The sequence below is a fragment of the Piliocolobus tephrosceles genome, chromosome 9 (assembly GCF_002776525.5).
Source record: "Piliocolobus tephrosceles isolate RC106 chromosome 9, ASM277652v3, whole genome shotgun sequence".
Classification (NCBI taxonomy): Eukaryota; Metazoa; Chordata; class Mammalia; order Primates; family Cercopithecidae; genus Piliocolobus; species Piliocolobus tephrosceles.
Genome location: NC_045442.1, coordinates 84,578,715 through 84,592,365, shown reverse-complemented (window position 1 = coordinate 84,592,365; position 13,651 = coordinate 84,578,715). Strand labels below are relative to the sequence as shown.

The 13,651-nt window shown below is 39.9% G+C and overlaps 1 protein-coding gene across 1 annotated transcript in view; it reads left to right on the top strand.

The window, feature by feature from the left end:
* The first annotated feature begins 720 nt into the window (after positions 1-720).
* FRMPD2 (FERM and PDZ domain containing 2) overlaps positions 721-13,651 on the top strand; it is a 127,839-nt gene continuing 114,908 nt past the window's right edge. Inside the window, exon 1 of the mRNA XM_023230174.2 lies at positions 721-1,076. Within this exon, the coding sequence (XP_023085942.2) occupies positions 1,052-1,076 (25 nt within the window). The 5' untranslated portion in view covers positions 721-1,051. The remainder of the gene's footprint in view (positions 1,077-13,651) is intronic.

The window sequence follows — 13,651 nt, the reverse complement described above, 5'->3', positions numbered from 1 at the left end:
GAGTGCAGTGGCGCGATCTGGGCTCACTGCAAGCTCCGCCTGCTGGGTTCACGCCATTCTCCTGCCTCAGCCTCCCAAGTAGCTGGGACTACAGGTGCCCACCACCATGTCCGACTAATTTTTTGCTATTTTTAATAGAAATGGGATTTCACCGTGTTAGCCAGGATGATCTCGATCTCCTGACCTCGTGATCTGTCCACCTCAGCCTCCCAAAGTGCTGGGATTACAGGCGTGAGCCACCGCGCCCAGCCTCAAATTTTAGTATTTTATTATGTAGTCAAGCAAAAACTCACGTTTTCTTTTTAAACAAATACTTTTCAGTTTTGACACTGCTTTTGATTTAAAGGGTTTGAGAGATCTGTTCTTTCGCCCCTTCCACTACAGAACTATGATCTATTTCTTGCTGTTCTGCATCTCTGCTGGTTCCTTTCTGAATCCAAGCACCAGAGAGAGTAAGAATTCCTTTTCCCCAACCACATTTTTCTTGCTTTCTCACAGACAGATCCAGGTTATCCTTTCCTCCTGCTGATTTCGCATGGTTCCCTGTCCTGTTGGTTGCAGGTCCAATGTCTGACACCATGAAAGGGCGTGGAGTACTCTTGAGTTGATGACGCTAAGCTTCTGCTCTGGGGCCGCCCCCACTTCCTTGCAGAGCTTTCTTTTGATTGGACCAGAAGATAAAGATACATCAGTGTAAAAACCCCGCTGAGCAGCAATCCCATTGCCTTCAGTGACACCTAATCCACTTGAGCTCTTCCTGGCTCTCTCACGGGTCACTGGCTTTGAGGACGCAGGCTGCTGGGGTGGCGGTGCCTGCTAACAGGCCAGAGACTGCGTAGAACCCAGGGAACGAGAGTGGTGGCAGGAAAGGGAAGGGGCCTTGTTGACTCACTCACTGGGCAGCAAGTGCTTAGTGACAAGCAGTAAACAAAGGCAGCGGCAACAGTGCTGGTGGTAGGGAGCTCCGTGGACAGACTTGCAAGAGACCCCTGCTCCTTGTTGGAAAGTTGTCCCATGATGAAGGCCTAGACACGGTCACGGAGACTTTCGGATGCAGCCTTTAACGAAGGACGCAGGTATTCCTTGGTGTCATTCAGTTTTCTCCTATAAATCTGGGTCAGGGAAAGGGCAAACTTCTTACTGGGTCTAGGTATCCGGAATAAGAAGAACACAGCTGGGCAAGGACCTGTGTCAGTGCCCTTTGTGCTATTATTTGGAGTATTATCTGTTCCAGGTCATTGGCTAAGCCTGATAGACATTGTATTTCTGTTTTAGCAATAAAGAATGGGCTCAGAATAGAAAACATGGACTTTAGAATCAGTCCAACTCCTGTTTGAATCACTGCTTTGTTATTCAGCATCTGTGCAAACTCAAATGACTCTTTTAACTTTCCTAAGACTCATTTTTCTCACCTGTAAAATGGGGATAATAATGCCCCATGTGTTACGATGTTGTTGAGGATTTATGAGGTGACACGTGTAAGGCACTTAGAATATACTTGGAGCATCCGAGTAGCCTAGTAAATGATGGCTGTCACTATCTTTCAGAAGCAAGTGTTTTGTTATTGCTTAAAGAGTATCAGTGGTTTAAAGTAAGAAGTCTCAGGCTATGTCTAGCTGACTTCCAGAAAACAATGGAAAAGGAATGATTCACCTGGCTTTATTTGTATGCTTAAAGGAAAGAAAAAACTCAGTTGAGGTTTTCAACAGTTTAAACAACTTCTTTTTTTTTTTTTTTTTAAAGCAACAGTTGAGTTCGTAGATGAGTCATGCCTATTTCTCCTGGCTAAATCCTGTGATTTGCTATAGGCTGTAGCTAAAACCAATTAAGTAGTTTATTAATTCAACATGAACTTACTTGGTGTCTCCTGGGGCCAAGCCACATGCTAGATGCTGGAGAGGTCTCCCCCAGCCCAGAGGATCTTCCAGATCGTAGGACAGTGGGAGTCGGGGGGCAGAATGTTGGACCTGCAAGAAACCTGGCAGTGATAGCAAGTGCAGAAGTGGAGGCGGCATTGTCTCCTGAGAGAGGTGATGCTTGAGCATGGCTTTAATGCTAAGTGGACACTAGCAGGAGGTGGGAGCAGGGGGAGTGGGAAAGGCATCTCAAGCAGAGAAAAGCACATGCAAAGGCCCAGTGGCATGAATAAGTAAAGCATACTCTGGGAACAGCAGGCAGTTTGGCCTAACTTTAGTAAAATGGGAACAGGGGAGTCTGATAAGAAAGGAGGCTGCAGAGGTGAACAGGGGAAAGCAAGGAAGGCCTTCTATGGCCCAGAGTTCACTCAGAAGGTCCCAGATAGACACTGGTAGTTTTAATGAAGGATGTGTCGTGACTGCATTTAATATTAAGAAGATTAATCTAGTAGCAATATGGGTGTGGGATTGGAGAGGATGAAACCTGGAATGATGACAGATGGCCTAACCTAAGAAAACAACAGTGGGATGTAGAGAAGGGGAGGCCTCCAAGCTGGTGCTGCCAGCACTGTGAGCAAAAACAAATAAATATGCATCTAATACGTTCATTATAAATTTTACTGATATAAAGGATGTATATTGCACAATTTACAAGTAATAAAATATAAAATACTCTTTATTACAAATTCTATATAGCCATTTGATTCTCACAGCATGCATTCATTGATTTTTGCTGAACTCTTATACCGTTGGTCAGCCTGTTTGCAACTGACCACTGAATGTAGTTCCAATATGAATGATGGTTGATATTTTTGTTTACATTGACAAGTAAGAAAAAAGTGAAACAATGAAGATGATTGTCTTAACTTCACTCATCTGTAATGACATGAGTGACTGCTGGATCAGATGACAGTTTTTGAGTTTGGAAGAGTATTTTCCCAATTTTTGTGTTATTCAGAATGTAACAAATATGGACACGGCACATTTTTAGGTTTAATCTGCACGAACATTTTCTCCATCACTTTCTTAGTTTTCTTAGGGAATGAAAAAACAGCAAACCAAGCCCTAATTTGTAGCTTTTGCCAATTTCTGTGGTATAAATACTACCACCATGGCCAATCACAAGCTCCCAATGTGATATCGCTGAACACAAAGGTGGAAGAGCTGTGCACCAGCACACCATTAAATAGTATTTCCAGAATAGAAATGTATTTCATTTAAATAAATTCCAAAGCACAGACAACAGTAAAATGCAGAAAAATAATTTGGAAATGGTGAGTTTCAACATATTGTTAATATAACTTATTTAATTGGAGTTTTTATAACACTTTTTGGTAATGGCTGTGTTTAACAGCCAGCTTACAAAACTTCTGGAAATTTAATAATTGGCTCTCACAGGTCAGTAGGAGGCTTCTTCAGCATGTCACAGGATCCAAGAGAGGTTTAAGGAGCAAAATACAGAGTGGTGAAAAAAATGACTCATGGGCACAAATGAAGGGAGCACGAAAGGAGGAATTAGGAAGAATACTTCTTTCTCTCTAGGGGTGAAGCTGTCACTCACCAAAATGTTGGACTCTTTGAAAAGAACACCATGAAAAGATGACTATGAATTCAACTGCTAAGGAGTAGCAAGGGCTGGGGTGTGCAGCCCAGGACAATGCTACCTGCAGCTCCATCAGTGAAGTCACTTCTGATCTGAAACCCTAGTTTTGCTGGCTTGTCTCTAGCTTATTACCTGCCCTCTCCATATATTCAGCATTCATAACATGAAAAGCTAGGATTTATTGAGAAACTGCCGTGTGCCAGACACAATAACTCATGGTATAAACGAGTAAAGAGAGGAAGTAACTTGCCCACGGTGAGGTGGGATCAATCCAGCTCTGACCTCGAAGCCTGCTCTTCCAGCCACTCTGCTTTTCTATTCCCATTCCCCTCCTGAGTTGTATTCACCCTGAGATGTCAGTGTTTTTAGCTGCTTTCCTGGCAGAGGTCTGCTTTCGAGGCTGATTCCTGTTCCCCAGGCTTCTTTTCACCCTTGGTCGCTGGCAGTTCTATTGTTAACTGCCCTCCCTTTTTTTTTCTTGCCTTGGCTGTAAGCCTCCTTTATTCCTGTATTTCCTTAAGCTGTCATAGCCCAACGTTGTTGGAAATAGAGTACGTAATGAAGGGAGGCGGGAAGGAGATGTGTAGGATGGTGCACAGGAACCAGTTCCAGGAGGGCTGGTGCCAGGCAGGAGGCCGATCAAGGCTGAGCTGTCAGAACTCACTCTTCCATAGATTCAAGATGGGTTAAACAGTGTCTGGCTAGACAGTAAATTCGTAAGACATTTTAAAAAAGTGCCATCTAGGAATTTCCTTTGTTTCTTCTATCAGTATCATTTTTTTGTGATGCCAGTTCACAGAGTGCAGGCAGCATCTGAAGTATTCACCCGTTAAATTACTGAGTCATTCAGCCAGTGAGGGAAGAAGGAGCTCTAGATGTGAGTGTCCCCACGGAGCCTGCAGAAGGACAGGAGGCAAGGAGGGTGTGGTGCATCTGAGGCTGGAAAAAGGCCATGGGGGCAAGAGGAAGCTGCTGGAGATCAGTCCAAAGAGGTGGGCCTGAGGTCCTGTAAACCTTGCTCAGGGTCTGAGCTGATCCTTTGGAGAACAGAAAGTGGCTGAAGGTTTTCACGAGGTATGACATGGTCAGATTTGTGTTTTAGGAAGAGGACTCTGCAAGACAGAGAATGGATCAGGGCAGGGGCAAAGTATTGTTGTAGGAAACCATTTTGTAGGATTTCCATTTCAGTGGTCATTCAGGGGAGGGTGCTTAGACCAGGTCAGTGGTGGTGGAGTTGGAGAGAAACAGGCGGATTTTGGAGATGGTGATTAAAGGAATGGGGAGTTGAGGGATGGGAAGGAGACAATAATGTTGTCTGAAGGTTTGGCTTGAGGGGTTAGGTGGTGGGAACGCTGTTTGCTGTATTCAAATAAGAGAGGTTGAAAGAGGAGGAGGTAAGGGGAATGTGAATTCAGTTCTGTGCATCCAAGGGGGTTGTCTAAAGGACATCCTGGGACCACAAAGTAGGAGCTCAAGAAACAGGTCTGAGCTTAAGACATGGCTGTGGAGGGGATGGACTGATGGTTGGTAACTTTGGAGCATGTAGAGTGATTTGAAGAGGGGGCCAGGGCAGGGAGAAACCCAAGGACCACTGATATTTGGTATTGCCTTTATTCATTGTTACAAATAATACCATGGCAAATATCTTTGAATATACATCTTTGTCAATTATGTTCTTGGCATCAATACCCAGAAGAGGAAGACCCTGATGGTGGGAATGGACACCCCTTGGTTCTTGATACAGATTGCCAACCTGCTTTACAAATCAACTGTCCCACATTGGCCACACATAAGTAAGGTCTCTGAGAGGGATGGTTTCACTGCCACCTCATGGGCACTGAGCGCTTGTCATCGAAGCCCGCTTGAGGGATGAAAATGGGCTTCGTGACCGCATCCACTGGCAGTTCCTTGTATCATAGGCAGGAGTGGACAGTTTTCCATATTGTTTAATAAGGAACCACAGTTTCTTTTATGACTTTTCTTAGTCTCACTTTCTCAATTATCTACTGCTGTTGGGCCCATAAGATTTTTCTGTTTCTTTGCACAGAAATAGTCACTTTCGGTTTGACCTTCATCCCTTATCCCAGCTGGCTGTATAGCTCTTTGCAGATATCACTGTGGGAAGCAGCTTCCTGACTCAGGGCCTAAGGAGGGATTTGTGGTAAATAAAGCCCAGGAGAAGAGCTTGAGACTGGAGTTCTCTCCCTGAAACCACTCGGAGCGGGATTCTGGGCAATGCCTTCACCCTTCCAACTTGGCAGGTCTCCTGGATCCGTCGAGTGTGAGTTAAGGACCCCCTCTTCACTAACCACTATTTTAAATGATCTGCTCTGGATGGATTCATTTGACTGAATGAAGCTGCTTCACTTCTACAGGAAACTTTTTAAACAAAGCATTCACCTAGTGGGATTTGTGACAGGGCGAGCCACTTCTCAACCTGCATTAGGCTGGGAACCCACGGACAGCCTGGCCCTGCCAGAGTCCCATCAGCCAGAGGTTTATCCCTCAATCATCACTGCAGGAGGAGAGAAGGCTCTGCTCTCCATGAAGGGGGGAACTCCCAGGCCCGTTCAGCTTCTGGATCCCCCTGAAGGCTGCATTTCAGTGACCCTGGCCACCCTTGTACCAGGTACCACCTGACCCCCCGTCAGCATCCACATACAACATGCCTCTGTGCATCCTATTTCCTGTAGGCTGAGAAATGTTCCCTAGGAGGCAGAGAATTGGCATTGCTGGGACTCGGCAAATGCATGTTCTCAATTTTGATAGATGGCTCTAAAAAATCTATACCAATTTAATTCCCATGTTAATGGGTGTTATGAGAGGGCCTGGTCTGCAGCCCCCACCTTGCTAACATCAAATATTTAAATTTTTGACCCTCTGATAAATTCTCATTGCTGTTTTGTTTTCCTTGATTTACTAGAAACGTAGCAAATCTTTTCAAATATTTATTAAGTAGTTGCACTTTTTTCACCTGGTGATTTCTTAACTTTTAAATTGAAGATTTTTTTTTTCCGAATTGATGAGTAAATAACAATCCTTTTGCCATTATATATATTTTCTTCTAGTCTGTTGCATATTTTCTTTTACATTTTATTTTCATATGTGGTTGGATAAGAAGTTGTAAAGAAGTTCCAAGGAGCACAGAGAAGTCCCTATACTCTTCCTCCAGCCTCCCCCCGTGATTATATCTGACCTAATTACAGCACAATGGCAAACCCACCATTTGACATTGGTATAATATGTGTATAAAGTACTATGCCATTGTAACACTTGTGTAGATTTATGTAACCACTACCACAATCAAGACACAAAATTATCCTATCGCCACAAAGATCTCCCCCAATTCCCATGCTACTCCCTACCACTCTGCTCCTACTATCTCTGAGATCAGTCTCACAATATGTGACCTTTTGAGACTGGCTTTTCTCATTCAGCCTAATGCCCTTGAGATCTATCCAAGCTGTTGCATGTGTCAATAGTTTGCACTTTATTTCTGAGTAGTATTCCATGGTATGAATATACCACAATTTGTTTAACCATTCACCAAATGAAGGACATTTTGACATTTTTGGTTTTCACAAATAAAGCTGCTGCTATTACAAATAAAACACACAAGTTCACATGCAGCTTTCTGTGTGGATATTCGTTTCTCTGGGTTAAGTGCACAGAAGCACAATTGCTTAATTGTATAGTAAGAGTATGTTTAGTTTTTCTCTTTTTTTGAAAGAAACCAACAAACTCTTTTCTGAAGTGGCTGTACCACTTACATTCCCACCATCAACTTAGAAGAGATCCAGTTTCTCTGTGTCCTCATAAGCATCTGGTATTGTCACTTTTTTTCCCCCGTCATATAGGTGGGCAGGGATATCTCATTATAGACTTCATTTGCCTTCCCCTTATGGCCAGTGATGTTGAACATCTTGTCATGTGCTTATCTGCCATGTGTATACCTTCAGTGAAATGTCTTTCCATGCCATTTGCTCATTTTTCTAATTGGATTGTTTGCTTTCTGCTGTTAAGTTTTGAAACTTCTTTATAGACATCCTATATGTGAGCACTTTGCATTAAGCATGGCACCTAAATCTACTTTCTGCCTCTATGGATTTGTTTATTCTGGATATCTCATATAGATGGAATTACACAATATGTAGGCTTTTACATCTGGCTTCTTTTACTTTAGCATAACATGTTCAAGGCTCATGAATGCTGTAGCATGTATCAGTACTTGATTTCTTTTTATGGTTGAATAATATTCCGTTGTATGGATGGACCACATTGTGTTTATCCATTCATCCCTTGATCGACACTGAGTTGTTTCCACTTTTTGATTATAAATAATGTTGCTATGAACATTCACATATATTATTTGTAGAAAGATCTGTTTGAGTCCTTTGCCCATTTTGAAATTGGATTGTCGGTGTTTTTGTTACGGAATTGTAGGAGCTCTTTATATATTCCAGCTACTAGACTCTTACCAGATTGAGAATTTGCCAATATTTTCTGCCATTCTGTGGATTGTTTTTCACTTTCTTGATAATGCCCTTTGATGCAGAAATGTCTTTTGATGTCTGTTGTCCGATTGGGTCATTTTTCTTGTTCTCTTCTCAATCCATGGATTCTCTACTCAGCCTTCTCCATTCTGTTGCTCTACTCAGTCTTCCCCTTTCTGCTGTTGAGCCCACCCATAGTGTTTCTAATGTTGGTTATTGTATTTTTCAGTTCTAAAATTTTCATTTGGTTCTTTATATTTCTTTGTCGAGCCTTTCTATGTCTTTGTTTTTATTGTGCTTGTCATTGCTCACGAATATCCTGGTCAGATAATTCTAACATCTGTGTTATCTTGGTACTGGCTTCTGTTGTCTTTTTTTACTCAAGTTGAGATTTTCCTGGTTCTTGATATAATGAGTAATAGCGATTGAATTCAGGATGTTTGGGTACTATCATATGAGACTCTGGACTTTACTTAGAGCTTCATTTTTAGCAGATGTTCCCTGACACTCTATGAACAGAAGGGCTCTGCTTCATTACTTCCAGGTAAAAGTGGAAATCTAGGTCCCTCACTCAGTCTCTCTTGATAACCTTAAGGGCAACTTGTTGTGATTTTTCTGGCTCCCCTCTAGTCCTCTGCTGACACCACCCTTGCTAGGAGGGTCAGGAACACCTTATTACTGCTCCTCATGCAACATGTCAGGGGATGCCTTGTTACCACTGCATGGTGGTAAAAGTACTGACCTTCTACTACACATTCCCTGGTACCACCCCCGTTGGGAGGCCAAGGGGCATCTTGTTATCACCAGAGGAATGTGGAAGTCTAGGATGTGGTGCAAGTCACCACTAGGTAGGAATGAGAGTTTCGGCTCCTACTTGGCCTTCTCTGAACTGACTGTGTGGAGGAAATGACTGTACCTCATTATAGCTGGATGATTGTAAAGTCTGGGCTCTCCTCTAGGCCCTTGCTGACCATTTGTTGAAAAGACTATCTGAATACTAATTGCCTTTGCTCTTTTGTCAAAGATCAGTTAAATGTATATGTATTGGTCTAGCTTTTGACTCTCTATTTTGTTCCTTTAATCTACTTGTGTATTCATTCACCAACATCACACTGTCTTGATTAATGTATCCTATAATAACTCTTTTTTCCTCTTTTTTAAATTGAAGAATGAATGTTAGAAGTTTTTATTTTTTACTTTTTAGACTTTTATTTTAGGTACGGGGTACATGTGCAGGTTTGTTATATGGGAAATCTCGTGTCACCAGGGTTTGTTGTACAGATTATATTGTCACCCCGGTACTAAGCCTAAGGACACAATAGTTATTTTTTGTGCTCCTCTCCCTTCTCTTAGTCTTAACCCACAAGTAAGACCCAGTGTCTGTTGTTCCCCACTTTGTGTCCATGTGTTCTCATCATTTAGCTCCAACTTATAAATGATAACATGCAGTGTTTGATTTTCTATTCCTGTGTTAGTTTGCTAAGGATAATGGCCTCCTGCTCCAACCATGTTCCTGAAAGGGACATGATGTCATTCTTTTTATATGGCTGCATAATATTCCATGGTGTATATATATACTACATTTTTTTTAATCCAGTCTACCATTGATGGGCATTTAGATTGATCCCATGTCTTTGCCATTGTGAATACTGCTGCAATGAATATACACATGCATATTTCTTTATAATACAACGATTTATATTTATTTGGGTGTATACCCCATAGTGGGATTGCTGGGTCAAATGGTAGTTTGGGTTTTGTCTCTTTGAGGAATTGCTACACTGATTTCCACACTGGTTGAACTAATTTACACTCCCACCAACAGTATATTAATATTCCCTTTTCCCTGCAACCTCACCAGCATCTGTTATTTTTTCTTTTTATTAATAGCGATTCTGACAGGTGTGAGATGATATCTCATTGTGGTTTTGATTTGTATTTCTCTAATGATCAGTGATATTGAACTTTTCTTCATATGCTTATTGGTTGTGTGTATGTCTTCTTTTGAAAATTGTCTGTTCATATCCTTTGCCTACTTTTTAATGGGGTTGTTTGTTTTTTTCTTGTGAATTTGCTTGTTTCTTATAGATGCTGGATATTAGACCTTTGCCAGATGCATAGTTTACAAATATTTTCCCCCACTCTGTAGGTTGTCTGTTTACTCTATTGATAGTTTATTTTGCTGTGTAGAAGCTCTTCAGTTTAATTAGATTCCATTTTTCAAGTTTTGCTTTTGTTGCAATTGCTTTTGGCATCTTCATAATAAAATCTTTGCCAGTGCTTGTGTCCAGAATGGTATTGCCTAGGTTTTGTCTTCCAGGGTTTTTATGGTTTTGAGTCTTACACTTAAGTTTTTAATCCATTTTGAGTTGATTTTTATATAATTGTTTAAGGAAGAAGTTTTGTTTTAATCTTCTGCATATGGCTAGCCATTATCCCAGCACCATTTATTGAATAAGGAGTCCTTTCCCTGTTGCTTGTTTTTGTCAGCTTTGTGGAAGATCAGATGGTTGTAGGTGTGTGGCCTTATTTCTGGGCTGTCTATTCTGTTCCATTGGTTTATGTGTCTGTTTTTGTACCAGTACCAAGCTCTTTTGGTTACTGTAGCCCAGTAGTGTAAAGCTGGGTAGCTTGATGTCTCCTGCTTTGTTCTTTTTGGGTAGGATTGCCTTGGTATAGTAACTCTTGAAGTTGGATATTTGGACCTGTCCTACAACTTTGCTTCTCTTCTTCAGTATTGTGTTGTCTGTTTTAGGTGACTTGTTTTCCTTTTTCATTTAAACTTCAGAATTAGTTGTTGATATTCACAAAATAAATTTCTGGGATTAAATCTACAAGTTGAGAAGAAATGACATTTTAACAATATTGAGTCTTCTCTCAGTGAACATAGAATACTCTTCCTTTGTTTAGATTTTAAAAATATTTAAAAGAAATATTTTTATTTCTTTCATCAGAATATTGTAGTTTTCCTTATAGGGATCTTACACATATTTTGTTAGGTTTATTTCTACATACTTTGTATTTTTGGTGTTAATGTAATAATTGATATTGTGTTTATAATTTCACATTTCAGTTGTCATTGCTGATGTTAATTAAAGTCAAAACAGTTGAATTTTGTATATTAGCCTTCTGTCCTGCAACGTTTCTATAGTCACTTATTAGTTCTAGGAGATTTTTTGTTCATTATTTGAGATTTCATACATACACAATCATGTCATCTAGTAACAGAGATAACTTTCTTTCCTTCTAATTTATATACTTTTTATTTCCTTTTCTTGTCTTATTACATTAGCTAGGACTTCCCATAGTGAGAGGGGACATCCTTGTATTGTTCCTGATCTTAGCAGGAATGCATCTAGTTTGACACCCTTAGGTCACGTGTTGGCTGTAGATTTTTTTTTTTATAACATATTTTTAAAAAATTAAGTTGAAGAAGTTTCTCTCTATTCCTGTTTAGCAGAGAGTTTTTAATCATGATTTGCTGCTGGATCTTGCTAAATGCTTTTTCTGTATTTATAAATTTGATTATATAATTTTTCTCTTTAGTCCATGAAAGTGGTGGGTTGCATTAATACATTTTCAAATGTTAAACCAGCCTTACATACCTGAATTAAATTTCACTTGATCATGGTGTATGATTACATTTATACATTGTTGGATTTGATTTGCTAATATTTTGAAGATTTTTGAATCCTTGTTCATGAAAAATATTGATCTGTAGTTTTACTTTCTTGCAAGATTTTTATCTGGTTTTGGTATTGGGACAATTATGGCCTCATAGGATGAATTAAGAAATGTTCCCTCTGCTTCTATTTTCTGGAAGAGATTGTAGAGGATTAGTGTCATCTTTTCCTTAAATGTTTGGTAGACTTTAATAGTGAAATCATTTGGGCCTGGTGCTTTATGTTTTGCAAGGCCATTAATTATTAATTCAATATATGTGATACATATAGGCATACTTAGATGATCTATTTCTCTTCGTATGAGTTTTGATAGCTTTTCTCTTTCAAGAAATAGGTCCATTTCATCTAAGTCATTACAATTGTGGTCATATTATCCTTTTTAATGTCCATGGGATCAGTAGTGATAACCCTTATTTCGTTTGTGATTTTAGTTATTTTTATCGTCTCTCTTTTTTTTTTCCTCTCTTGGTTCTTTGCTATGGGTTTATCAGTTTTGTTGATGTTTTCAAATAATCTGCTTTTAGTTTTGTTGATTTTCTCTACTGTTTTTCTGTTTCCAATTTTATTGATTTCTGTTCTAATTTCTTATTATTTGCTTCCTTTTATTCAGGTTCATGCTGTTATATTTTCTGTAGTTTCCTAAGGGTGGAAGGTTAGATTATTAATTTTAGATCTTTCTTCTATTCTAATATATGTGTTTAATGTTAGAAGTCTCTGTATAAGTACTTCCTTCATTGTATCTCACAAATTTTGGTAACTTGTATTTTTGTTTTTGTTTAGTTAAAAATATTTTTTATTTTCTGTTGAGATTTCCCTTTTGACCCATTTGCTATTTGGAAATGTGTTGTTTAATCTCCAAATAGTTGAGAATATTCTGGCTATCCTTCTGTTATTGATTTACAGTTTGGTTCTACTGAGAGAACCACATCTCTATGAGAGAAATCATACTTTGTATGATTTCTGTACTTTTTTTTCTTTTTCTTTTTTGAGACGGAGTCGTGCTCTGTTGCCCAGGCTGGAGTACAGTGGTGTGATCCTGGCTCACTGCAAGCTCTGCCTCCCAGGTTCAATCCATTCTCCTGCCTCAGCCTTCCGAGTAGCCACCACGCCCGGCTAATTTTTTGTATTTTTTTTTAGTAGAGACAGGGGTTTCACCGTGTTAGCATTTTTTTTTTTTTTTAGTAGAGACAGAGGTTTCACCGTGTTAGCCAGGATGGTCTCGATCTCCTCACCTCGTGATCTGCTCCCCTCGGACTCCCAAAGTGCTGGAATTACAGGCGTGAGCCTCCGCGCCCAGCCGATTTCTATACTTTTAAACTTGTAATCTCAGCTACTTGGGAGGCTGAGGCATGAGAATAGCTTGAACCCAGGTGGTGGAGGTTACTAGTGAGCCAAGATTGCACCACTGCACTCCAGGCTGGGCAACAGGGTGAGACCCTGTCTCAAAGATAAATAAATAAATAAATATACATAAATAAATAAAATTTATGGCCCAAAATGTGATGTGTCTTGGTGAATGTTCCATGAGAAACTGCAAAGAACGTGTATTCTGTTGTTGTTGGATAAAATAGCCTATAGCCATCAACTAGATCCAGTTCTTTGGCAGTGTGTCTAGTTTAACTATGTCTTTACTGATTTTCTGCCTGCTGGATCTGTTAATCCCTGATAGAGGGATGCTGAAGTCCCCAACTGTAATAGTAGATTGTTTATTCCTCCTTGCAGTTCTACCAGTTTTTACCTCATGTATTCTGATTCTCTGTTGTTAAGTGCATCAGAGATCGTTATATCTTCTTGGAGTATTGACCTCTATCATTAAGTAATGCCCTTTTTTATTCCTGATAATTTTCTCTATTCTGAAGTCTGCTTTGTCTGAAGTTAGGATAGTTACTCCAGCTTTCTTTTAATTTGTGTTAGCATAGTATATCTTTCTATATCCTTTTAGTTTTCTTAAAATTA